This window comes from Bos grunniens, chromosome 1, assembly GCF_055505025.1.
Source record: "Bos grunniens cultivar Pamir isolate PY7600 chromosome 1, Bosgru_T2T1.0, whole genome shotgun sequence".
In the NCBI taxonomy this organism is placed as follows: Eukaryota; Metazoa; Chordata; class Mammalia; order Artiodactyla; family Bovidae; genus Bos; species Bos grunniens.
This window is the reverse complement of record NC_141165.1, coordinates 99,752,500-99,778,228: the sequence shown is the minus strand read 5'-3', so window position 1 is coordinate 99,778,228 and position 25,729 is coordinate 99,752,500. Positions and strand designations below refer to the sequence as shown.

General features: G+C 39.0%; 1 protein-coding gene across 4 annotated transcripts in view; it reads right to left on the bottom strand.

Moving 5' to 3' along the window:
• Positions 1-3,669: 3,669 nt before the first annotated feature.
• LOC147380002 (cell surface glycoprotein CD200 receptor 1-like) overlaps positions 3,670-25,729 on the bottom strand; it is a 28,319-nt gene continuing 6,259 nt past the window's right edge. Inside the window, exons 2-6 of one of the 4 annotated variants that reach the window (XM_086406470.1) lie at positions 19,457-19,516; positions 16,247-16,564; positions 15,880-16,131; positions 4,635-4,758; positions 3,670-4,247 (exon numbers count right to left, since the gene is read on the bottom strand). In XM_086406470.1, coding sequence (XP_086262596.1) covers positions 4,235-4,247; positions 4,635-4,758; positions 15,880-16,131; positions 16,247-16,564; positions 19,457-19,516 — 767 coding nt within the window. In that variant the 3' untranslated portion in view covers positions 3,670-4,234. Of the gene's footprint in view, positions 4,248-4,634; positions 4,759-12,653; positions 12,794-15,879; positions 16,169-16,246; positions 16,565-19,456; positions 19,517-25,729 lie in introns of those variants that run through there. The other 3 variants (XM_086406479.1, XM_086406486.1, XM_086406497.1) reach the window with 3 other exon arrangements.

Sequence of the window (25,729 nt, the reverse complement as noted above, 5' to 3'; positions counted from 1 at the left end):
TCCAGATTGTAAAAAAGACTAAAGTAAGACTTAAAAGGGCAATTTTTAAAATCTCTACATTACACTTGTTTCTCAGTTTAGATGTGATGTACCTGGCATGTGAGGTCCTTGGCACGTGGTGAAACTCAATCTTTAACAACAGTAATCTTCACTCTTTCTTTGAAGATAGCAATTAATCTCATGAATAGTTCATGTGTTGTTTTCCTTTTTCGTCTTGTGATCCTTTTAAGGACTCCCATAAATTCTCTGGAGAGGGAAATGGCAACCCACTCTAGTATTCTTGCCTGGAAAATCCCATGGATAGAGGAGCCTGGTGGGCTACAGACCATGGGGTCAGACACGACTTTGTGACTAAACCACCACCACCATAAATTCTCTCTTGAACCCTAACTCTCAATCCAAACAAAACAAACTACAAAGTCCACTTTGTGAGTGCTCTCATCAGCAAGCAAAGCAAGTCCACATTCCAGCTGGCTTCTGAGTAACACCCAATGGTCTCTTACTCTGAGAGTCTTAGTTTCCTCTTTTGTAAAATGAGGAAGTTGGCCGGCTTTTTCTGTAGCTTCCTTCCAGCTTTAGAAATCATGTATGCCTCTTAAAGATGATGGGGGAGGAGAAAAGGGCTTGGACCCAAGAAGTGGAAAAGGCCAGCTAATCTTATTTGTACCTCTGACCATCTGCTGCCATTAACACTAACATTTGAGAAACAAAATGTTTCAACTAAAATGAAATGATAGGGGTAATACAATTGAAGTATGAAAAAAGTTTTCTCCTTAAGTTTAATTTAAACCATTTTCCTTTTCTTTTATAATTGTTTCAGAACTACCCAAGAAGATGCAAGAATTAGGAGGGAATAGGGAGGGACAGTTTTGTAGAAAAATTAAAGAAAAAAATTCAAGATTACTGTCTGAGGTAAGATATTAGCTTGCTTAGAAATGTTAAAAAAAAAAAATTAAGTTGAAGCACCATCTAGTGGCTCTCAATTGTGTTTTGATAAAAATTGCCTCCAATTTCCCTCAATTTAGGACCACAGTTAATTTGTGTGCGTGTATATGTATATGTATGTTCAGAAAACAAAATAAAGCTGTTTTTTTTTTTTAATCTTTATATGTGGGTAGGATGTTGAGAGGAAATAGTTTAGCTTTCTACTCTTCCCAGGAAATCAGGGCAGTGAGGGTGGAATAGACAAACATGAACTTGGGTAAACCTCTTCAGGCAGCAATGGAGTCTCTTCTGTGGAAAAAGAACATAATAAAATCCCATAGAGTTCAGTTCCTGTTTTTCTGCTCACATCCTCTCTAAGAGCCCACAACAGTGTCTTTATCTTCCCAATCTTATAATGCAGACATGTCCTCACACGTCTAGGGATTGGCTGACTATTGGGTCATCTTTGCCCACCCCCGGCTTCCCACACCGTTTCCTATCATAAGCCCACAGCGTTCCTTGAGTTTACACAACTAGCGATTTTTTTGCAACTATCATAGAGATGGCTTTCTTGCTTATGATTACTATATTCTGAAGTTACGTCTGATTGATTACCTTTAAGGGAAGAATGAAAATAGACCATGACAATGCACATGAATAGAATACAACTCGCTTCATAATCCAGGAAAACAAAAATAGGCCATGAAAATGCACATGAATAGAGCATAATCTATGTTGCAAGACCGAGAGCCAATCTTATGGTCGATAAGCTAGATATTTATATCAATCAGATTAAGTTCAACTGCACATGGAGTAAAACTGAAAACAACAGTGCCATGAACAAAATAGTTTATTCTCTCTCACACAAAAATGTAGAGGTAGGTAGTCTATGGCTACTTCATGGTCATGAGGCGCCGGGATCCTTCTGTCTTTCGTTTTCACCCTCATTAAGTTAGGTTCCATCCTCAAAGTTACCTAAGACCCACTTTGGCTGGTGGACTTCCAGTCATCACACCAGAGTTGCAATCTAAGAGGTAAGAATAAAAAGCAAAAAAGGGCTTCTTCTTTCTCTTTAATTAAAGAACGATTCCAAAAATATCACACAATATGTGTGTTTACACTTGTGAAAACTTTTGTGGGTGGTCATACTGAGTTGCAAGAGAAACTGAGAAATGTCTTTTAGCTAAGTATGTCTCCACACTAAAGAAAAGTGGAGTTTTATTACTAGGCATGTGTCAGAAACCTAACATGACAATGCTGTGTATCAAACAACCACAAAAACTTCTGTGACAATTGCTCAAATGTCTGAGATCAACTGAAGGTCAGGTGGGCAGCTCTTCTGACCTTGACTCAGCTTCTTCACACTTCTGGGGGAGATGACTAATAGCTATTGAATTGTGTAGGCTGGCCTTGACAGAAAGTGGGGGATGATCCTGGGGTGTCTCAGCTTTCTACATCTTTCTCATCCTCCAGAAGACTAGCTCAGTCATGTTCTAATGGAGTAGCAATAGAAATTTTCAGGACCTCTTAGATCTAGGCTCAGAACTGGTACACTGCCACTTCTGCCTCATTTTATTGGCTAATGCAAATAAAATTCTTTATGGAAAGAATTTTCCATAAAGACTTTTTATGGAAAGAAGTCTAAGGTTATTGACAAATTACATGGATAGAGGGAGAGGAGAAAATTTGGAATCATGAATACAATCATCTACTATGAGATGAAAGGGGAAATGAACACTGCACCAGGCAGCTAGCAATATGTGCAACAGTATTTTTGAGGCTGTAATTGAATTGTAGTATTAGACTTTCTTCCATTTTATGCCCTATCTTAAAAGTGAGGGAATTATGATTTAAAAAGAGAGAGAAAAGAACTAATATAAGTTATACATGACATTGTTTACTAATGTATTTCTTGACTCATGTTTGGTTACTAACAGGGTATTAAACTTCGCATTTGTCTTATTATTTACTGTAGGCAGAGATTGGGTATATGTACCCAAAACCTGATTTTATTTATTCCAAGACAGCTACAATACATTCTTTAGCTCCATAGCAGTTAGTGTGGCGATGTGACAAGCACTAGTCAATGGAGTGTGAGCAAAAGCGATTTCCACTAAAATCCTGCATCTATCTCTGTCTCTCTCTGTCCTCTGTCTCTGTATCTCTCCATATTTTTCCTATTCACTTGCTGAACAGAAAATACTCTGAGAAAGGCAGTGCCATAAAATTCTAGCTTCCAGCAAAATTCCTCCTACCACCTGCCCTAGCCCCACTAGCTTGCATTGGTATGTGAAGTGAGCAAAATAAACTTTTGTGCATGAATACACTGAGATTTTGGAGTTGTTCGTTTCAACCACTAGACTATTCTACTTATTTTAGTATTCTCCAGGTAGTATGCATTCATTTTCTCCCTTAGAGTTTTGCTTAAAATAAAAGTAATAGCCCAAATCACCTGCCACTTTACACAATAAATTTTTCCTTTATATAAAAGGATACTTTTTAATACATATTACCATAAATATCAATGATGATAAGGTTCCAGTTTACAGTGGCCCTAGAAGTTGTTACAGTTCCACCAAGTACTCTTACTCTTATCACAATTAACACATTTTGTAATGCAGACAAGAAATCCAGACACTGCAGCTCTAAAAGGTGAGGCGACATTTAGCACTCTCTCCAATGGCTAGCAGTTTCTTATGTGGAATCAACTAATAGTTTCTTCAAAAATACAGGTACTACTAAAAACAACTTCTGGACATTTATTTAATGATCAGGTCAAACATTCAATACAAATGTCTCAGTAATTACTAGCAAGCAAGCAACAATGTAAAGTTAGCTATGGGGTGACTTGAAGGCAGTGTTTGGAGTGGGTCCTGCTATTGCAATGTTGATTAGCGTCTCAAGTGGGTAGAGGAAACAACTATTAATAGACAGGATGAAAGCACCACCCAATAATCCAACGTGCATAGAAAAACTGCACAGCATTGTTCTTTGCCTTTTACTGAGCCATCTTTCTCTTTAGGCTGAGAAGCAGGGTTGTTTCTAATTGGCAAATAAGAACTCCCTAGGGCAAAGGGGAAAATAGATGACTCATCCTAGGCAATTATAATGGCAAGTGACAAGCTTTTGCATGTGTGTATATATGTAGACTAAGAATTTGAAACCAGCCTGACACCTATCACACAGATTCTAAACACAAAGATTTCCAGTAGTAACAAGAGCAGTTGAGCTAGATGTTGAAACGAAGGTTGATCTCAGCTGGCTGCTTTTCTGTGATAACTCAAGTCTAAATTGACATCCAGATTTTTTTTTATTTTCTTGATCTAGGAAAAAACATAAAGTATATAATTAAGCAGAAATGAATATAAGCCTTCAGAAGTATAGAAACTGGGAAGCAAACACTGAAGGAGCGCCAGTAAAACTTCATTTCCCCCACAGAATTCTCAAAGCATGGACTAGGCAAGTCTCTCTCAGGAAAAAACCACAGTGAAGTAGTAGTTTTTCATTGTCTTGCGCTAGTGCTGCAGGCACTTCTGCCTGGGCTCTCAACTGTTAACAAGGCTTTTATATCAAAGAATGAGCCAAGATACAAACAATGTGCCCCCCCCCAAAAAAATGGGTCAGGCTTTCCCCAGGACATTGTAAACTCAAAGTCTTCTGATAATGTTTTCTTTCTAATGGATCTACAATTTTCACTTTTCATTTCCTACCTGCAATCATTTGTTCTCTGGAAGTGGATGAATCCCACAAAGACCAGGATAACCAACAAAAGAGAGAATTTCACGCAGAGAATGATCAGTAAGTCTGATCCTGGAAATCCCAGGGTTCTGACACCTTTAAACATAGATAACACAGGCAGAGGTGAAGAGCCATTTCAAAAATTCTTCTAACGAACAAATCAGAGTCTATAGTTTAAAAGAGCCTTTTAAAATATTCTTGAAAGTTTACAGATCATCATAATCAAAACACCTTCTAAAGTACAATTTGAATTCTGCTAGTGTGGTTTTTCCTGTGGTCATGTATGGATGTGACAGTTGGACTGTAAAGAAGGCTGAGCACCAAAGAATTGATGCTTTTGAACTGTGGTGTTGGAGAAGACTCTTGAGAGTCCCTTGGATTGCAAGGAGATCCAACCAGTCCATTCTGAAGGATATCAGCACTGGGATTTCTTTGGAGGGAATGATGCTGAAGCTGAAACTCCAGTACTTTGGCCACCTCATGCGAAGAGCTGACTCATTGGAAAAGACTCTGATGCTGGGAGGGATTGGGGGCAGGAGGAGAAGGGGACGACAGAGGATGAGATGGCTGGATGGCATCACTGACTCGATGGACGTGAGTCTGAGTGAACTCCTGGAAATGGTGATGGACGGGGAGGCCTGGCATGCTGCGATTCATGGGGTTGCAAAGAGTCGGACACGACTGAGCGACTGAACTGAACTGAGTATATCATTCTTCCAGGACTGAATTTAGCAAGGGTATCTTTGCTTTTGTGCATGTTATCTTTTTAATAAATATTTTCGGAATGAATAAATACACAGTAAGCATCGTTAAAATTTCCCAATTTTATAAGAAAAAAGTAAATGTACTTTCTGACATCCTATGTAAATGTTAGTCTTTGGGCATTATTCTTAAATATTTTGAGTACTCTTTGATAGTACTTTCCCCACAGTGAAGTGGTTTTGTCAGAGTTGCTGTAACGCCATTAGTAGGGTATTTTATGTCTTTCTGCTTTAATTTATTCATCTGTAAAATGCCCCCAAGAACTGTTGAAAAGATAAAATGGGAATAGTTGGGGCCATCATTCTGAAGTCTTTTCTCCTACAAAAATGGCAGCCAAAAGAGTGTGTGAAGTCTAAGTACTAATCTAAGTTTTCATTTAAAAGGTTATGTCATCCTGTTAAATAATCTGCTCAAGGTCTAATTTAGCAGACTATCTCCTAGCAGGCTAGTGCTCAAAATATTTAAGAATAATGCTCAAAGATTAACATTTACATAGGAAGTCAGAAAGTACATTTTACTTTCTTCTTATAGAATTGGGAAGTTTTAAGCTCAGTCATGTCCGACTCTTAGCAACCCCATGGACTGCAGCCCACCAGGCTCCTCCGTCCATGGGATCTTCCAGGCAAGAGTACTGGAGTGGGGTGCCACTGCCTTCTCAATTAACAATGCTTACTATGCATTTATTCATTCAGAAAATGTTTATTAAAAACATACCACGTACAAAAACAAAGATACCATTGCTAAATTCTGTCCTGAAAGAATGATACACTAGCAGAATTCAAATTGTAATTTAGAAGGTGTTTTGATTATCAGGCACTGTCATGGAAGAAGACATGTCACAACCCTCAAAAAGCTCACAAATCAATTGGAGAGTCAGATCTAGACAATGAAAAGATAACCTATAAGAGAAAAAAGCAGTGCTAAGTGAGTATTATAGATAGTAAATCATCTAAGGAATAAAGAAGCTTAGTCAGCTCTAACAGGGAGGTCATAATGGAATCTGAACTGAGCCTTGCTGATAAAAGAATTAAATAGGCTAAAAGCAGAAGAAAAAGACTTTTCAAGGGAAAGAAACAATATGAGCAAAGATTTGAAGATGAGTTAACTTCAATCATACCTGGAGCATAGAGTGTAATTTATAGAGAAGTCAGTGATGATCTGAATTTAAGTCTGCAATTATTTGTAACTGCCACACACTGTGTCAAACTCTGAGGATGTAGAACTGAATAGTATGGTTCCCATTCTCAAAGGGAGCTAAAGAGCCTCTTGATTAGTATGAAAGAGGAGAGTGAAAAAGTTAGCTTAAAACTCAACATTCAAAAAACTAAGATCATGGCATCTGGTCCCATCACTTTATGGAAATAGATGGGGAAACAATGGAAACAGTGACAGACTTTATTTTCTTAGGCTCCAAAATCACTGCAGACAGTGACTGCAGCCATGAAATTAAAAGATGCTTGCTTCATGGAAGATAAGCTATGGCAAACATAGTGTATTAAAAAGCAGAGATACCATTTTGCTGACAGAAGTCCATATAATCAAAGCTATGGTTTTTTCAGTTGCCATGTATGAATGTGTGAGTTGGACCATAAAGAAGGCTGCATGCCCAAGAATTGATGTTTTTGAACTGTGGTGATGGAGGAGACGCTTGAAAGTCCCTGGTTTGATACCAGTCAATCCTAAAGGAAATCAATCCTGAATATTCATCGGAAGGACTGATGCTGAAGCTAAAGCTCCAATATTTTGGCCACCAGATGTGAAGAGCCAAGTCATTGGAAAAGACCTTGATGCTGGGAAAGGTTGAAGGCAAAAAAGAGAAGGGGGTGGCAGATGCGAGATAGTTAAACAGCATCACTGACTTGGTGGACAAGAGTTGAGCAAACTCTGGGAGACAGTGAAGGACAAGGAAGCCTATCGTGCTGCAGTCCATGGGGTCACAAGGAGTTGGACATGATTTAGCAACAACAACAACAACATTCTCAAGGAGCTTACACTGTACTGGGAATCAGAGAAATGGGCAGTTAATTAAAAGACTATGGAAGTACTCAGAGGCATGCATGAGGCATTATGTGAGCACAGAGAAGGAACAGTTAACCAAACTGCAGGGTGAAAGAAGTTATCACAGAATTATATCAAATTGTCTTAAAACTGCAATAGCAATTGATTGAATGGAATAGAAGAGAGTTAGGGAAAGAAGTACACTGTGAAGCGGTAGAAGTTGCTTGTAAAGAGGAGAGGCCTGAAAGAGGATAACACTTTTGAGGAGCCCAAAGAGGCCCACATGCTTAGGGTACACGCTGGAGACTAGCAAGATACGAGGCAAGCAGAGCAGCAGGCCGAAGGGGCTTAACTTTCCAAGCGGCAAAGAGAAGGCCCTGGGCACATTTAAGTAGGGGAGAAGCCTGTTTTTCATCTTGGAAGTCACTGGCCACAGTGTAGGAGAACGGAGGAAGGTAAGTTAGGGCCAGAAGACCTGTTACAAAGGCAATGAAATAATCCTGGAAGGAGATGATCATGTGCTCAATTAGTGCAGTCAGAAGAAAGAAAAACGTCTGGATTTAAGAAAGAATTTAAAGCAGAATCAGTGAAAGATAGGAACTGACTTTCATTCTGAGAAATAAGAAAGAGTGCTATTGTAGGATGATGTCTTTAATTTTCTGGCTTAAATCATTTATCAAGACATAAAATATAGGTGTGGAGCTTCAGAAGGGGTGTTAGTCCCTCAGTCCTGTCTGACTCTTTGTGACACCATGGACCGTACCAGGCTCCTCTGTCCATGGAATTCTCCAGGCAAGAATACTGCAGTGAGTGGTGCCATTCCTGTCTCCAAGGGATCTTCTCAAACCAGGGATTGAACCTGGGTCTCCCACATTGCAGGCAGATTCTTCACCATCTGAACTAGAGTAGAGGAATTATGGTTGAGAATACATGCACACTGAGGTGCCCCTGATGCATTTGGGTGAAGCTGGTCAATTAGAAATTGATTTTGATCATGGGTAGCTAGGGAGAGGGGCTTCCCTGGTAGCTCAACAGTAAAGAATCCACCTGCAATACAGGAGTCCCGAGCTCGATCCCTCAGTCAGGAAGATCCCCTGGAGAAGGAAATGACAAATGACAACCCACTCAAGTATTCTTGCCCGGGAAATCTCATGGATAGAGGAGCCTGGGGGGCTACAGTCCATGGAGCTGCAAAAGAATCAGACACAACTTAGTGACTAAAACAACAATGAGCCAAGGAGAGAAATCTGGGCTCAAAATATAGATTTAAGAGTCAAGAATTAGATGTGGCTGAAGTCATGGGTCTCGATGAGATCCCTCAAAGAAAAGATGTAAAAATGAAAAGAGAAGAGAATCAGTGATGGAACGCATTGAAATACCTTCCTTCTTGGAATGAGTAGTTGAAAATGTATCTATTAAAGAAGACTAATAAATTGGCTGTAAGTTAATAAGAGAACAAAGTGAATATGGAAGGAAAACAGATGAAAAGGGAGGAGAGACCACATCAAATATCATAAAGAAGCTAATTAATAACAAGGAATGAAATTTTTATATTTTATTTGGCATCTGAGAGAATTCTAGTACCTTCTGTTAGAACATTTTATGTGCAAAGAGATGCATGTGATTTAAGGAGCAGATGTGAGGTGGCATAGAAAAGACAGTGAATATAAAATCTTCCTTTTCTTTTTTTTTTTAAATTGAAATGTAGTTGATTTACAATGTCATTTTAGTTTCAGGTATACAGCAAAGTGATTCAGATTTATGTATATACTTCTTGAGACTCTTTTCCAGTATATGTTATTACAAGATACTGAATATGGTTCCTATTTAGACAGTAGTTCCTTCTTGTTTACCTATTTAATAAATAGTCTGTATCTCCGGAGAAGGCAATGGCACCCCACTCCAGTACTCTTGCCTGGAAAATCCCATGGACAGAGGAGCCTGGTAGGCTACAGTCCATGGGGTCGCTATGAGTCGGACACGACTGAGCGACTTCACTATGAATTTTCACTTTCATGCATTGGAGAAGGAAATGGCAACCCACTCCAGTGTTCTTGCCTGGAGAATCCCAGGGACGGGGGAGCCCGGTGGGCTGCTGTCTATGGGGTTGCACAGAGTCAGACACGACTGAAGCGACTTAGCAGCAGCAGCAGCAGTCTGTATCTCTTAATCGCAAACTCCTAACTTATCCCTCCCCCATGCTTTCCCATTTGGTAACCATAAATTAACTTAATTACCAGACCACCTGACCTGCCTCTTGAGAAACCTGTATGCAGGTCAGGAAGCAACAGTTAGAACTGGACATGGAACAACAGACTGGTCCCAAATAAGAAAAGGAGTACGTCAAGGCTGTATATTGTCACCCTGCTTATTTAACTTATATGCAGAGTACATCATGAAAAACACTGGGCTGGAGGAAGCACAAACTGGAATCAAGATTGCTGGGAGAAATATCAATAACCTCAGATAGGCAGATGACACCACCCTTATGGCAGAAAGTGAAGAACTAAAGAGCTTCTTGATGAAAGTGAAAGAGGAGAGTGAAAAAGTTGGCTTAAAGTTCAACATTCAGAAAACGAAAATCATGGCATCTGGTCCCATCACTTTATGGAAAATAGATGAGGAAACAGTGGCTGACTTTGTTTTTTTGGGCTCCAAAATCACTGCAGATGGTGATTGCAGCCATGAAATTAAAAGATGCTTACTCCTTGGAAGGAAAGTTATGACCAACCTAGACAGCATATTAAAAAGCAGAGACATTACTTTGCCGACAAAGGTCCATCTAGCCAAGGCTATGGTTTTTCCAGTAGTCATGTATGGATGTGAGAGTTGGACTATAAAGAAAGCTGAGTGCCAAAGAATTGATGCTTTCGAACTGTGGTGCTGGAGAAGACTCTTGAGAATCCCTTGGACTGCAAGGAGATCCAACCAGTCCATCCTAAAGGAGATCAGTCCTGGGTGTTCATTGGAGGGATTGATGTTGAAGCTGAAACTCCAATACTTTGGCCACCTGATGTGAAGAGCTGACTCATTGGAAAAGACCCTGATGCTGGGAAAGATTGAAGGCAGGAGGAGAAGGGGACGACAGAGGATGAGATGGTTGGGTGGCATCACAGACTGAATGGACATGAGTTTGGGTGAACTCGGGGAGTTGGTGATGGACAGGGAGGCCTGGCGTGCTGCAGTTCATGGGGTTGTAAAGAGTCAGTATGACTAAGCAACTGAACTGACTGAACCATAAATTTGTTTTCTATGTCTATGAGTCTACTCCTATTTGTAAATAAGTTCATTTATATCATTTCATTTTTTAAAGATTGTACACATAAGTGATACCATATGATATTTGTCTTTCTCTGTCCAGCTTACTTCACTTAGTGTGACAATCTCTTAAGTCCATCCATGTTGCTGCAGATAGCATTATTTCATTCTTTTTTGTGGCTGAATGATACTCCATTGTATATATGTAGTTAAATTGCTTCCATGTCTTGGCTATTGTAAATAGTGCTATGAATATTGGGGTACATGTATCTTTTCAAAGATAGAGTTTCCATTGTTTCCAGACATATGTCTAGGAGTGGGATTGTGATATTTAATGAATCTCCACACTGTTCGTAGTGGCTGTACCAAGTTACATTTCTACCAGCAGTGTAGGAGGGTTCCCTTTTCTCCATACCCTCTCCAGTGTTTATTATTTGCAGATTTTTTGATAATGGCCATTCTGACTGGTGTGAGGTAATACCTCATTGTAGTTTTAATTTGCATTTCTCTAATAATTAGCAATGTTGAGTGTCTTTTCATGTGCCTATTGGTCATCTGTATGTCTCCTTTAGAGAAATGTCTATTTAGGTCTTCTGCTCACTTTTCAATTGGGTTGTTTGTTCTTTTGATATTGAGCTGTATGAGCTGTTTGTATATTTCAGAAATCAATACCTTGTTAGAATCCTCTTTTTCAAATACTGGATATGAGTAAAAGGCAAGACCTAACAGCTTGAGGAATTCATAGCATCTTGTTTTAAGTATGAAAGGAAAACAGGCATGTTTATATAATCAGGCTTAGGGAAAGGATTTGTGAAACAGAAAAGACTGAACAAAGGAGAGCAAGGATGATTAATGAAGCCAAGCTTCTGAGGACATGGAAGAGGAAAATAGAGTACAGGTTATGTTTGGTCTACAGAAGAGAAGGTCAGGTGAGCCTGGAAATAAATGATTCAGTCTGGAATCAATAAGTATAAAATAAGAGCCTAGAGTTGGTGGGAGATGGATTGTTGCTGGTGCCATTCAGTTGCTAAGTTGTGTCGAACTCTTTGCAACCCCATGAACTGCAGTGCTCCAGGCTTCTCTGTCCATCACTAGGAGATGGATACCAGAAAATAAAGATTAGAAGTGGGTATACTCATATAAATATTATCTATATATTTTATTTCACTACTAGAATGAGTAGAAGCTGTAAATATCAATGGAACATTATAAAACATTATAAAAACATTATGTAACATTATAAAACATTAATTATAAAACAATTAATTAAAAGCTGTATTAATACCTGAGCTAGTAGGAATTAGTCCAGCAGATCAACTCATGGAGTAGTATTGTCCATTAGAACCTATAATCTCTGTTCCCACACAAAGTTAATTGCTGGGGTTGGAGGGAAATGTATAAATATATAGATGTATTTGTTGTTGTTGTTTGGTCACCAAATCATATCCAACTCTTTTGCGACCCTATGACTGTAGCCTGCCAGTCTCCTCTGTCCATGGAATTCTCCAGACAAGAATACTGGAGTGGGTTGCCGTGCCCTCCTCCAGGGGATCTTCCCAACCCAGGGATTGAACCTAGGTCTCCTGCACTGCAGGCAGATTCTTTACTGTCTGAGCTACCAGGGAAGCCCATATTTATCTATATGTGGACATACATATATATGTGTGTGTGTGTGTGTGTGTGTGTGTGTGTATGTATAAATATACTTGTGAAAGGATATGCACCAAAATGTTAACTATGGTTATTTTGGGCTGGGACTGTGTTTGCTTGTTTCTTGTCTGTATTTCCTGATTTTTCTATACTGAATAATGGACTATTTGTATATTAAAATCCAGAAGGGTAAATGCAGGCTGTTTTCTTATCTGTATTTAATTTGTTCTACGATGAGAAAAGCATATATTTGTGTCATTTCAAAAACCTAATTTAAAATAAATAACATAAATATATATAAAGAAGAAGCGAATGTACCGATACACGCTACAACATGGGTGATTCTTTTTGTCGTTGTTGCTGCCGCATGGAGGCTTTCTCCAGTTGCTGCAGGTGGGGGCACTCTAGTTGTGGTGCACAGGCTTCTCATTGAATTGGTTTCTCTTCTTGTGAGGCAGAGTCTCTAGGGTGTGAAGGCTTCAGCAGTTACAATGCATGGGCTCAGTAGTTGCAATATACAGGCTTAGTTGCCCTGAGGCATGTGGGATCTTAGTTCCTGGACCAGGGGTCCAACCGGTGTCCCCTGCATTAGCAGGTGGATTCTTAACCACTTTGCCACCAGGGAAATCCCAGCATGGGTAATTCTTGAAAAAATATGCTAAGTAAAAGAAACCAGTCACAAAGGCCACATATTATATAGTTCCATTTATATGAAATGTCCAAAATAGGAAAATCTATTGTGACAGAAAGTAGATTAAGTGATTGCCTAAAACTAGAGGAATGTTGGAATTAAGGAGTGATAACTAAAAGGTAAAGGGTTTCGTTTTGAAGTGATAAATATGTTCTAAAATTGATTGTAGTGATGGTTATATAACTATGTTCAAAGACCATTGAATAATGCACTTTAAATGGGTGAATTGCATGCTATATAAAGCTGTTGCAGAAACACAGATCAATATGAGAGATGTTATGATGAATAATTAATATATATTATTTTAATAATGGAATAGAGTATAATATCTAATGCATTTATATAATTAATATAATAGCTAATAATTTTTCATATAATAAGTATAGCAGCTAATATTTATTGAGTACTGATTTTGTGCTAGGCACCATGTTAAATACATATATTATTTTATTTGATGGACATAATAACTCTGTGAGGTGGATACTTTTATCCTATTTAACAGATGAAGAAACCATGAGACTAGATCTATTTAGATGATCATTTCACAAAAACAAGCATTAAATATTATGCTGTACATCTGAAGCTAATATAATGTTATATATCAGTTAAAAACAAAATCTTGAGACAGAGAACTTAAATGCTGTTCAAAGTTACACATTTGGTAAATGAGAGCCATGTGTTACCAAAGACATTGCTCCTAATCAACATATTATGTTCCCTGGAACAATAAGAAAGCATGGGTTTTGTCTTTTCATCTCTGTATCATCAGATTTAAATACATAATAACATTGAAAAAATGTTTGGTCAATGAATTGGCTTCAGACAGCAAGGGAGAAGGAAAGCTCTGTTACTCAGAGTAGCAATAAAGCGGTGACTACTATAAAAAATAAAATATCAGCAAAGAAGTTATTGTTCTTGACTATCTACTGAGTTAGTATTGTTAAATGATATATAAGTATTGATATTTTGAACCAATAAAAGGTATGGACCTAACAGAAGCAGAAGAGATTAAGAAGAGGTGGCAAGAACACACAGAAGAGCTACACAAAAAGATCTTCATGACCCAGATAACCACAGTGGTGTGATCACTCACCTAGAGCCAGACATCCTGGAATGTGAAGTCAAGTGGGCCTTAGGAAGCATCACTATGAACAAAGCTAGTGGAGGTGATGGAATTCCAGTTGAGCTATTTCAAATCCTAAACGATGATTCTGTTAAAGTGCTGCACTCAATATTCCAGGAAATTTGGAGACCTCAGCAGTGGCCACAGGACTGGAAGATTTCAGTTTTCATTCCAGTCCCAAAGAAAGGCAGTGCCAAAGAATATTCAAACTACCATAGAGTTGCACTCATTTCACATGCTAGCAAGGTAATGCTCAAAACCCTTCAAGATAGGGTTCAAGGCTTCAACAATAGGTGAACTGAGAACTTCCAGATCTTCCAGCTATATTTAGAAAAGGTGGCTGAACCAGAGATTAAATTTCCAATACCAGTTGGATCATAGAAAAAGCAAGAGAATTTCAAAAAAACATCTACTTCTGCTTCACTGACTACACTAAAGCCTTTGACTGTGTGGATCACAACAAACCGAAAAATTCTTAAAGAGATGTGAATACCAGACCACCTTATCTGCCTCCTGAGAAACTTGTAGCAAGTCAAAAAGCAACAGTTAGAATCAGATATGAAACAATGAACTGGTTCAAAATTGCAAAAGGAGTATGTCAAGGCTATATTTTGTCACCCTGCTTATTTAATTTCTATGCAGAGTACATCATGCGAAATGCTGGGCTGGATGAAGCTCAAGTTGGAATCAAGATTGCTGGGACAAATAGCAATAACCTCAGATATGCAGATGACAACACACTAATGGCAGAAAGTAAAGAGGAACTAAAGAGCTTCTTGATGAAGGTGAAAGAGGAGAGTGAAAAAGCTGGCTTAAAACTCAACATTCAAAAAATGAAGATCATGGCTTCAGGTCCCATCACTTCATGGCAAATAGATGGGGAAAAAATGGAAACAGTGACAAAGTTTATTTTCTTGGGTTCCAAAATCACCGCAGATGGTGACTGCAACCATGAAATTAAAAGATGCTTGCCTCCTTGGAAGAAAAGTAACAATGAACCTAGACAGCGTATAAAAAAACTGAGACATCACTTTGCCCACAAAGTTCCATATAATAAAAGCTATGGTTTTTCCAGTAGTCATGTATGGATGTGAGAGTTGGACTATAAAGAAAGCTGAGCGAAACTGTGGTGCTGGAGAAGACTCTTGAGAGTCCCTTGAACAGCAAGGAGATCAAACCAGTCAATCCTAAAGCAAATCAACCCTGAATCTTCATTGGAAGGACTGATGCTGAATCTGAAGCTCCAATATTTTGATCACCTGATGCAAAGAGCCAACTCATTGGAAAAGACCCTGATGCTGGGAAAGATTGAGGGCAAGAGGAGAAGGGGACGACCGAGGATGAGATGGTTGGATGGCATCTCTGACTCAATGGACATGAGTTTGCGTAAACTCAGGGAGATGGTGAAGGACAGGGAAGCCTGGAGTTCTGCAATCCATGGGGTTGCAAAGAATCGGACACAAATGAGTGGCTAAACAGCAACAACCAATAATTAATCTCAAAGTACTTTTACAGTGCCAGAATAAAAGATATTAGGAGAATATATTAGTAAGGAGTTATTGAAATAATTCCTTCTATGTAATAAAGGAATACAATTTCTCTAGTATACTAATGCATTACTCAGTTAAGTTTTAGAGACTATCTCTGAATTAGAAGCATAAGTTTTCTTACCCTCTGCTTGGTTATTCACAATCTTCTATAGAGCATCAAGTTCACTATAGGAACAGGCACTTACCTTTATCCAGCTCTATGGACAGACTCTTGTTGCCAGCCAAGTGGGAGACAGAGCAGGACACGTTCAGCACATGGCGGCCCCCCCAGCGGCATGTACTCTGGACGGTCACTGTGCCGTCACCCCAGTAAGGCTCTTGCTCAGTGACACAATCCCCCTCTGGGGTCCAAGAGATCTGTGCAGCCGGCTTCCCCGAAGCTGCCTTGCACACTGCAGTTCCCTTCTCAGTTTGAACAAGGGTCACTTCAGGGGGCACTGCAGAAATGTAGGGGAAATGCTTCAGTCTTAAAACCTGGGACATAGAATTCATAGATTTGTTTCAGTACCAAATCTGGTAATTGGAAATACCAAAATATATGATGTTCCTTACCTAACACTTGGAGGTGATACTCATGATAGAAATTCCCATCACTTGTTACTATTTGGCACGTGTAATTCCCATCATGAGTGATGGCCACTGGATCAACCTGAAGGGCAGGATTCTCGTCAGGTCTGGAGGCCCAGGTTATTCTCTTGTCGGTACAGTTTCCTCTTGTGGTCTGATTTGTATCACGTCTGTAGGCTCCGAAGCAGGGCGGCTTGTCTCTGAGGGCTATTTCCCATGCTACTACCAACACACTTGGCCACAGCACAGGAGGGCAAGTGAGCACAGCTTTTGTATCCACTAGTACTGATAGTGAAGTTTTAACTGGACACCCACACAGGCACAAACATGAAAAAAATAAGAGAAAAGCTCTTCATAGAACTTCATGTGTTGAAATTAATCCACAGTATATTACATGAAGTTGTACTTGAACTTTGCTGGTGGTAATATTCCAGAAATATTAGACTTACACAAGAAATTACATGAAATATATATAACCCTGGAGAAGGAAATTGTAACTCGCTACAGTATTCTTGCCCGGAGAATATATAAAGTATTAAACTTATCCAAAGATTAACCAACTTCATCCTGTATTATGAATCATTAAGATAGCAACATGAATTATATATGCAACAAAATTTTTCAAGTGTTATAACATTAGTTCAGGAGATTTGATGTCTATAAAACAAACAGATGAGAAAATAGAATCTATAAGACAGTGTTCTAAATCTAATCTTTTGGTCATAAAGTAACTAGCAGATTTATCTTGTAATTCATACTCCACAGGATAGAAAAGGGCATAATAAGTGATGTTTAGTCTCTTCCTAAGTTTTGATGAGAAAATGAATCAGTAACCTCAGAACTAAATGCCTGTTCCTAAGAGTAGCACTTCAGACAAGCATTAAATAGAGTGGCATTTAGGTTAAGCAAGCTGGGAATTTTTTAAACAAGCTGGAAACTTTTTAAGTTTATTTTTATTTGGAGAATCCCAAAGTCAGTAAAATCAACAGATCTTCCTTACTTCCTCCTTCCCTCGCTCCTTCCCTCTTGTTCTTCCTTCTTTCCTTCCTTCCTTTTTTCCTATTCAGTTATACTACCAGACCCATTCAACTGTGAACTTTGCTTGCAGATTTTATTTCCAGACATTAAATGTAATTATGAGAATTAAATAAAGAAATTGATTCCTTTTGTACATCTTTTAAAGTAAAAATTCAGCTCTGCAAACCTACAGATATTTTCCAATTTAAAAGGTCACTCTTTCCCATAAATTCACATAATGTTCTGTGCTTGGTAGGGGTTTGGTGAGATATGCTAATTAGGTGTGTCTGTTACAACTCACCTCTAACAGAAGTGCATGTCAGTTATTTATTCATAAATAGAATCAGCTATAATGGACAAGAAGTTTATATGGATGAAACTTGTCTGTACTAAACTCTGCATTTAATATCTCCTTTCTCATCTTCTGGTGTCACCTGCCTCTTCAGAGATGTACTCAAGTCCTTGCATTTTATAGCTAAATAAAGATCACATAACTAATGAAGGAAGATGGAAGATTCTAAAAGCAGAGTGAAGGCGGTTAAATCATATTCTTCCCATTACTCCAAAAAGTATTCCCTTCCAGAGGGAACCTCTTGTCAAAGATGTAGATACAAGCAAGAACTTTCTAATTACATAAGAAATCACATGAAATATATAAAGTATTAAACCTTTGTGGAAAACAACTAGAGTGGGTGTGGGTAAACAGATCTGTACACAAGGGAAAGATGATGAAGATAACACCAGAAAGATAAAGAGACTGATGAGATAGCAAGGTGTGAATGTTCCTTTGTGTTCTCAGGAGTTTGAACTTTACCTTGTAAACAGTATAAGTTTAATGTTTTTGCTAGTATTTATCCACAAGTTCTGACTGTTTTTTTAAGGGAATGTACTTGCCAGTCAATTAAGCACACTTGAACAGGGGCACAATATCCAAAAAAAAATAGCTCCAACAGTGAAGATTCCAAGCATGGCAGATATTTTATGCCCTTTCATCTTCCATTCTCTGAACTTCAATCACCCTTCACGTATGATAGCTCTTATGGTGTTGCTATTATTTCACTCTTTCTTCATTCTCTTCTTTCATTTTCATACCTGTTGTGATAATTTACACAATGGCCAGAGCCAACCCCACAGACAGTGGATTTGGCTCCTATCTACAAATATATTCTTTGTACACGCCTGTGATCGGCTACAGGGATTTTTACCTTCTACTTCACAGAGAAGATAGAGGATAGAGTCTCATCTTTGTTTCCAAACCAGCAGTCATATCTCATCTTTTCGGCATCCCTTGGCTATAAATATGCACACAGACAAATTCCAGTTGGCTTTGGGGCATTCCCTTTCTTTTCTCACTACCACACCCTAGGTTAAGTCCCTGTCACCGTGTACCTAGATTGCTGCAAAGCCTCCTAACTTCTGTCTCTGTCTCAACACTCTTCTCCCTTCAGTTCATACCTTACACTGCAGCCAGTATATCATTCTACAACACAGATGTCACTCCCTCAACTCTGAAACCCTCCAAACATCTCTCATGGCCTAAAAAGGACAAATTTAAATGTCTTAATATTGGCTTTGAAAGCCCTCTTTTTCACATTGACTCACTTTACATTTGACTACATTTCCTCCACACTCCAGAAAAAACACCAAGTACAATTCTATTTCTATGTCATTTCTCACATTGTTTTCACTCTCTAAGGTGGTCAGTATACTGCTTTTTTTCTGTTTAAAAACCCTTTCTTTAAGACCCAGTTTACTGCTATATGCTCTGTGAACCCTTTCCTAAGCCTTGGTGCTTAACCATGCCCTTTCTCCCTTGATACACTTGCTATGAGTGCTTACCTCCTCTGTCTGTCTGATAGCTGAGCTCCTGATGGCTGGGTTCCCCCACAAAACTGGGCTCCCTTGGGGCTCTTTGATAGTCTTATTAATCTTATATTCCCCACAAAGCCCAGCACAGTGCCTGATAGAGAACATTCCATAATCTTCCAGTGAAATTGAACTGCTTTAGGGGAGGACATGTGGGGTCATTCAGGTTCCTTATCCCACAGGGTTCAGATCACCATATTCTTCAACTGGGCACAAGGCTGGCACTCAGTCCAGACCATTGACTCTGTTTCTAAGTAAGCTCAACGTTTCATGCTTCAGCAGTGGCCTCAAAAAGATAAAAAAGCATACTACCTTCTGCATAAAGTGTTACAGTGCTCTGCTTTCTGTCCACAGAGGAAGTAATTGTTGAAGCTAGAAAATATGCAGAGAAAAGCAGATGAAATCAATTTTAGATACATAAATGGAGTGAAAACCATTATTTCTCCATAAGAGCTTATATACAATATGATAGAAAATCAATTAACTATAGTTAAAATCACATAAAAATCCTTAGACAGAAATTCAAGGTTTTTCCTTGGAAAAACATGCTGACGTATGAAAAGTACCTTTATAAGGTACTAATTAATGATTTTCCCATTTATGAGACACCTTGTTTTGTACCTGACAACTATTTTGTACAAAGTAACCCCACCTCCTCCCAAGCCATAATGTACTGGTTCATCGTGGGCACTTCATGTGAGCCGGACTGATTATAATCCTTTTACCGGATACCACCCCCTGCTTAAAATTATTTGGCCCAGTGGTGGGCACTGCACACAACAGGACAAACCAGAGTATTTTCTCAAAGAATTTTGAAACCAGAATTAAGAAGAGTAGTTCATCCCCTTCCTTCCTTACTTTTCCTACTGCGATGGTTAATTTTATGTGTCAGCTGGGCTAGCCATGTTATCCCAATATTTGGTCAAATGCTATTCTAGATATTTCTGTGAAAGTATTTTTAGATGAAATTAACATTTAAGTCAGTGAAAGAAAGTGAAGTCATTCAGTGGTGTATGAATCTTTGCGACCCCATGGACTGTAGCCTGCCAGACTCCTCCATTCATGGGGTTTTCCAGGCAAGAATACTGGAGTGGGTTGCCATTTCCTTCTCCAGGGGATCTTCCTGACCCAGGGATCAAACCTGGGTCTCCCACACTGCAGGCAGACTCTTTACCATCTGAGCCACCAGAGAATCCCTTAAAAGTCAGTAGACTCTGAATAAAGCAAGTTACCCTCCAAAGTGTGGGTGGGCCTCATCCAACCACTTGAAGGCTTAATAGAAAAAGACTGACCTTGTAGGCAAGGGAGCTCTGCCAGCAGTCGGCCTTCAGACTCCAAGTGCAACTCTTACCCGGGGTTTCCAGCCTTATGGCCTACTCTGCATATTTTGAACTTGCCAAGTCTCCGCAATCATGTGAATGAATTTCTTAAAGTAAATTAATCTCCCCTCCACATCCCTACCTTGCTTTTGCTTCATTCTTCCTAAAATAGGTCTATTGGTCAGGGTTCCTAAGAGAAACAGAACAGGATGTGTGTATGTGTGTTGGACATACATCCAGTAGAGAGAGGTACAGAGGGAGGTACGGAGAGAGAGAGAGAGGTAATAGTCTTTACTTTGTCCAAATTCTCAGTTTCATCGTTTTTGAGACCTATATGCATTCCTTCTCTTGAATTTTGCAGTTTCTGACAGTCAAAATAGTCTTAATCTAGTTCAAATTTGGTTTTTGAAAACACTCTGTTTTATAGTATTTTTAGTATTTAGTATTTTAAATATTTTTATAGTATTTTTCTGAACAACAATGATTTAAAAAATACTTCTTATATATGACCACAATTCAATAAGCATTTGGGGGCTTCCCTGGTGGCTCACTGGCAAAGAATCCACCTGCCAATGCAGGGGACATGGGTTCAATTGCTGGCCCCACAGGCTGCGGAGCAACTAAGCCCATGCTCCACAACTATTGAGCCTGTGCTCTGGATCCCAGGAACCACAACACTCCTGAGCCTACAGCAGCCTACAACTGCTGAAGCCTGTGTGTCTGGAGCCTGTGCTCAGCAACAAAAGAAGCCACCACAACGAGAAGCTCACCCTCCTAGAAAGCAGCCCCTGCTCTCAGCAACTAGAGAAAAGTCAGCAAGCAGCGAAGACCCAGCACAGCTAATAAATAAATAAAATTATAGAAAATAAGCATTTGTGAATCCTAAGCTTATAAAAATACACATTTTACTTCCCATTCTAATTTTATATCCATTTTCACCACATTAAAAAAATAAACAAAGAGCCTGTCACAGATACAGAGAAGAAACTACTGGTTACTAGTGGGTAGAGGGAACATGGGGAGGGGCAATATAGGAGTAGGGGATTACCAGGTGCAAAGTATTATCTATAGAATAAGCTACAAGGATACATTGTAAAATAGGGAATATAGCCAATATATTGAGCAAGGCATTTAAAAGTTCTGAATAACTTTTGCACACATGTAACTTAAATAATATTATGTATCAACTATACTTGAATAAAAATAATTTTTAAAAACATGTTGACATAAGAAAAATAGATTCAATAAAGTTCTTAAAAATAAACAGTAAACAAGTCTCTGAAATAATTTTACTTTTCTAGACAGCTAAATATTACTGGTTTGGGCTGGAAGTAAGACAAAGGATGAGATTCTAACTATTAAATTTAGTTCATATTAGGCTCAAATATCTATTCCAGAAACAGATAAGAGGTGAGAGCTGACCTCAGAGGGATTACTCTGTAGCTTTTCCAAAGGGCTAATGAGTGAACTTTTGAGCCTTTGTGTTCCATATGGTCACTGTTGCAAGTATTCAACTCCGCTGTTGCAACAAGAAAGAAGCCACATATAAGGGAACAAATGTGCATGGCTTTGTCCAAAAAAAATTAATTTGTAAAAATATGACTAGATTTTGTCCATGGGCCACAATTTGCTGCCTCGATTTAAAGTATAGTATTTCACTTGCCCTAATGCCATTTCTTGCATTTATCACAACTGAAAATAAGCAATGATCATCTACTGCATGTTCTATTTTCTTCTGCTTTCTTTGCCTTTTAAAAGTAAACTAAATTTCCAGTGACAACCTCAAGTTCTCCCTCAAATTAACTTCCTATTTTGTTTTTGACTTATGTCACAATTTCCTTCCTTCTTTCCTTCCTTTCTTCCCTCCTTTCCTTTCTTCTCTTTCTCCATCCCTCCTTATTTTCCTTCCTTCCCTCTTTTCTTACCCTAAGTGTGACAAGTATTGAGGGCATCTGACAGGATTCCAATGAATAATAAAACTACAGTGAGCCTGCCCATTCCCAGCTAAAAGGGAGCTGTCTGCTGGTCAGAAGACAGCAGCCATGATAGCGTAGCGTTACTGGAGCTTATGAAGGCTTTCTCGTATAGGTATTTTGGTCTGTGCACCTTGAGACCCAATGCTTCTGGAAGAAAGTGTTTCACGAATATGGTATCCTGTGGTCCTTGCAAAATAGAATTCCTCTTCAGTGTCAATTCTTCACGTATTCTGTCACCCATTGCGCTCCCTATTTTAAAGATATAGGTTGTTGTCCATGGAAAATTCAGAGAACCCAGCCTTGATTAATGCCTTTCAAAGGATACTCAAAGGCTTTTCTTCTATCCTATGGATTCTATTTCAAATGCCCCATAGAAAGTATTAATTTTAGTGATAAAACATGATTTTCATGCATGAACTGTTAAGTGAGAGTGAAAGTCGCTCAGTCATGTCTGACTCTTTGCAACCCCATGGAATATACAGTCCATGGAATTCTCCAGGTCAGAACACTGGAGTGGATAGCCTTTCCCTTCTCCAGGGGATCTTCCCAACCCAGGAATCGAACTGGGGTCTCCTGCATTGCAAGCAGATTCATTATCAACTGAGCTATCAGTGAAGTTGTTGCCATTTCAGTAGATTCTCATTTTAGCCATTTTGTTTGAGAGTATTGACAATTTGGCATGTTAGTTTTTATCAGATATAACTAAATCAGTGCCTTAATACTAGAGGATTCTGTTGTAATAGCTTTGTCATGCATTAGTGGTGTCTTCAAAATTGACTTAAGTAAGTCTTCAAGTATATTGAGTTTCAGTGATCTCTTACTGGCTGGAGAATGGAAGACACTTTATGGTTAATAAAGGTATTTTAGGGAAGGGAGGCCCGTGGAGAGTCCTGCCTTTTAAACCAGACACAAAATTCTCCTACAAGTAAACAAAATACCACCTTCCAAAGAATACACTGAGAAGGTAAATCAGTAAATTATCTCTGCAACTTCTCATGCCAGAGATAAAGCCTGCAACTTAGAACATACCCCTTAAGTGTACTAAAACAGTTGTTTTTAGAAGAGAAAAGAAATTGTCCTTGCTTTCACAAATATTCCTGTGATTATTTTTATAATAGTGAATTCATTTTAAAACTTAATTGCTAATATGAGTTATTCTGTTTCATTACCTCCATTGGCAGCAAGTTTGTACAGAATGTCAATTTTATATCAAGTATCATGTCTTCCCTGAGAGAAGAAAGCATCTTCTTAGAGTCTTGGTTGAAACTTTGCATGCACTGAAGTATTACAACAAATGATCAAAGGTCCTGAGACTTCTTTCTTTAATTTTTCAGATGAAACTAAAATTTCTTTTAAGTTTAGAAACATTGGGCTTTACATTGTTCACATCAGATATCTGAAACTGGCTCTCTAATCTGGTTACATTTAAAGACTGTAATGATTCTATTTCTAGTGATGAAGAGGGTACTAATAATCCACAACCTTTAGTCATAGAGATATGCGAAGTATCACCATTGGATACTTCTCATTAAATTCTTTTAAAATGTTCTGAGAGACCATGTATTTACACTTTAGAACATTTTAGCCTAGCGAGATTGGCTGGTTTCTCCTCACTGCCCTGGAAAGTAAAGGGGAAAAGTATGAGATTAGTTCAGTTCAGTTCAGTTCATTTCAGTCACTCAGTTGTGTCTGTCTCTTTGCAACCCCATGAACCACAGCATGCCAGGCCTCCCTGTCCATCACCAGCTCCCCGAGCTCACCCAAACTCATGTCCATTGAGTTGGTGATGCCATCCAACCATCGCATCCTCTGTCGTCCCTTCCTCCTCCTGCCCTCAATCTTTCCCAGCATCAGGGTCTTTTCAAACGAGTCAGCTCTTCACATCAGGTGGCCAAAGTACTGGAGTTTCAGCTTCAACATCAGTCCTTCCAATGAACACCCAGGACTGGTCTCCTTTAGCATGGACTGTTTGGCTCTCCTTGCAGTCCAAGGGACTCTCAAGAGTCTTCTCCAACACCACAGTTCAAAAGCATCAATTCCTCGGTGCTCAGATTTCTTTATACTCCAACTCTCACATTCATACATGACCACTGGAAAAACCATAGCCTTGACTAGATGGACCTTTGTTGGCAAAGTAATGTCTCTGCTTTTTAATATGCTGTCTAGGTTAATCATAACTTTCCTTCCAAGGAGTACGCGTCTTTTAATTTCATGGCTGCAGTCACCATCTGCAGTGATTTTGGAGCCCCCAAAAATAAAGTCAGCCACTGTTTCCACTGTTTCCCATCTATTTTCCATGAAGTGATGGGACCAGATGCCATGATCTTAGTTTTTTGAATGTTGAGCTTTAAGCCAACTTTTTCACTCTCCTCTTTCACTTTCATCAAGAGGCTCTTTAGTTCTTCACTTTCTGCCATAAAGGTGGTGTCATCTGCATATCTGAGGTTATTGATATTTCTCCTGGCAATCTTGATTCCAGCTTGTGCTTCCTCCAGCCGAGCATTTGTCATGATGTACTCTGCATAGAAGTTAAATAAGCAGGATGACGATATACAACCTTGATGTACTCCTTTCTTATTTGGAACCAGTCTGTTTTTTCATGTCCAGTTCTAACTGTTGCTTCATGACCTGCATACAGATTTCTCAAGAGGCAGGTCAGGTGTTCTGGTATTCCCATCTCTTTAAGAATTTTCCACTGTTTATTGTGATCCACACAGTCAAAGGCTTTGGCATAGTCAATAAAGCAGAAATAGATATTTTTCTGGAACTCTCTTGCTTTTTCGATGATCAGGCGGATGTTGGCAATTTGATCTCTGGTTCCTCCGCCTTTTCTAAAACCAGCTTGAACATCTGGATGTTGATGGTTCATGTATTGCTGAAGCCTGGCTTGGAGAATTTTGAGCATTACTTTACTAGTGTGTGAGATGAGTGCAATTGTGCGGTAGTTTGAGCATTCTTTGGCATTGCCTTTCTTTGGGATTGGAATGAAAACGGACCTTTTCCAGTCCTGTGGCCACTGTTGAGTTTTCCAAATTTGCTGGCATATTGAGTGCAGCACTTTCACAACATCATCTTTCAGGATTTGAAATAGCTCAACTAGAATTCCGTCACCTCCACTAGCTTTGTTCATAGTGATGCTTCCTAAGGCCCACCTGACTTCATATTCCAGGATGCCTGGCTCTAGGTGAGTGATCACACCATCATGATTATCTGGGTCATGAAGATTTTTTTTGTACAGTTCTTCTGTGTATTCTTGCCACCTCTTCTTAATATCTTCTGCTTCTGTTAAG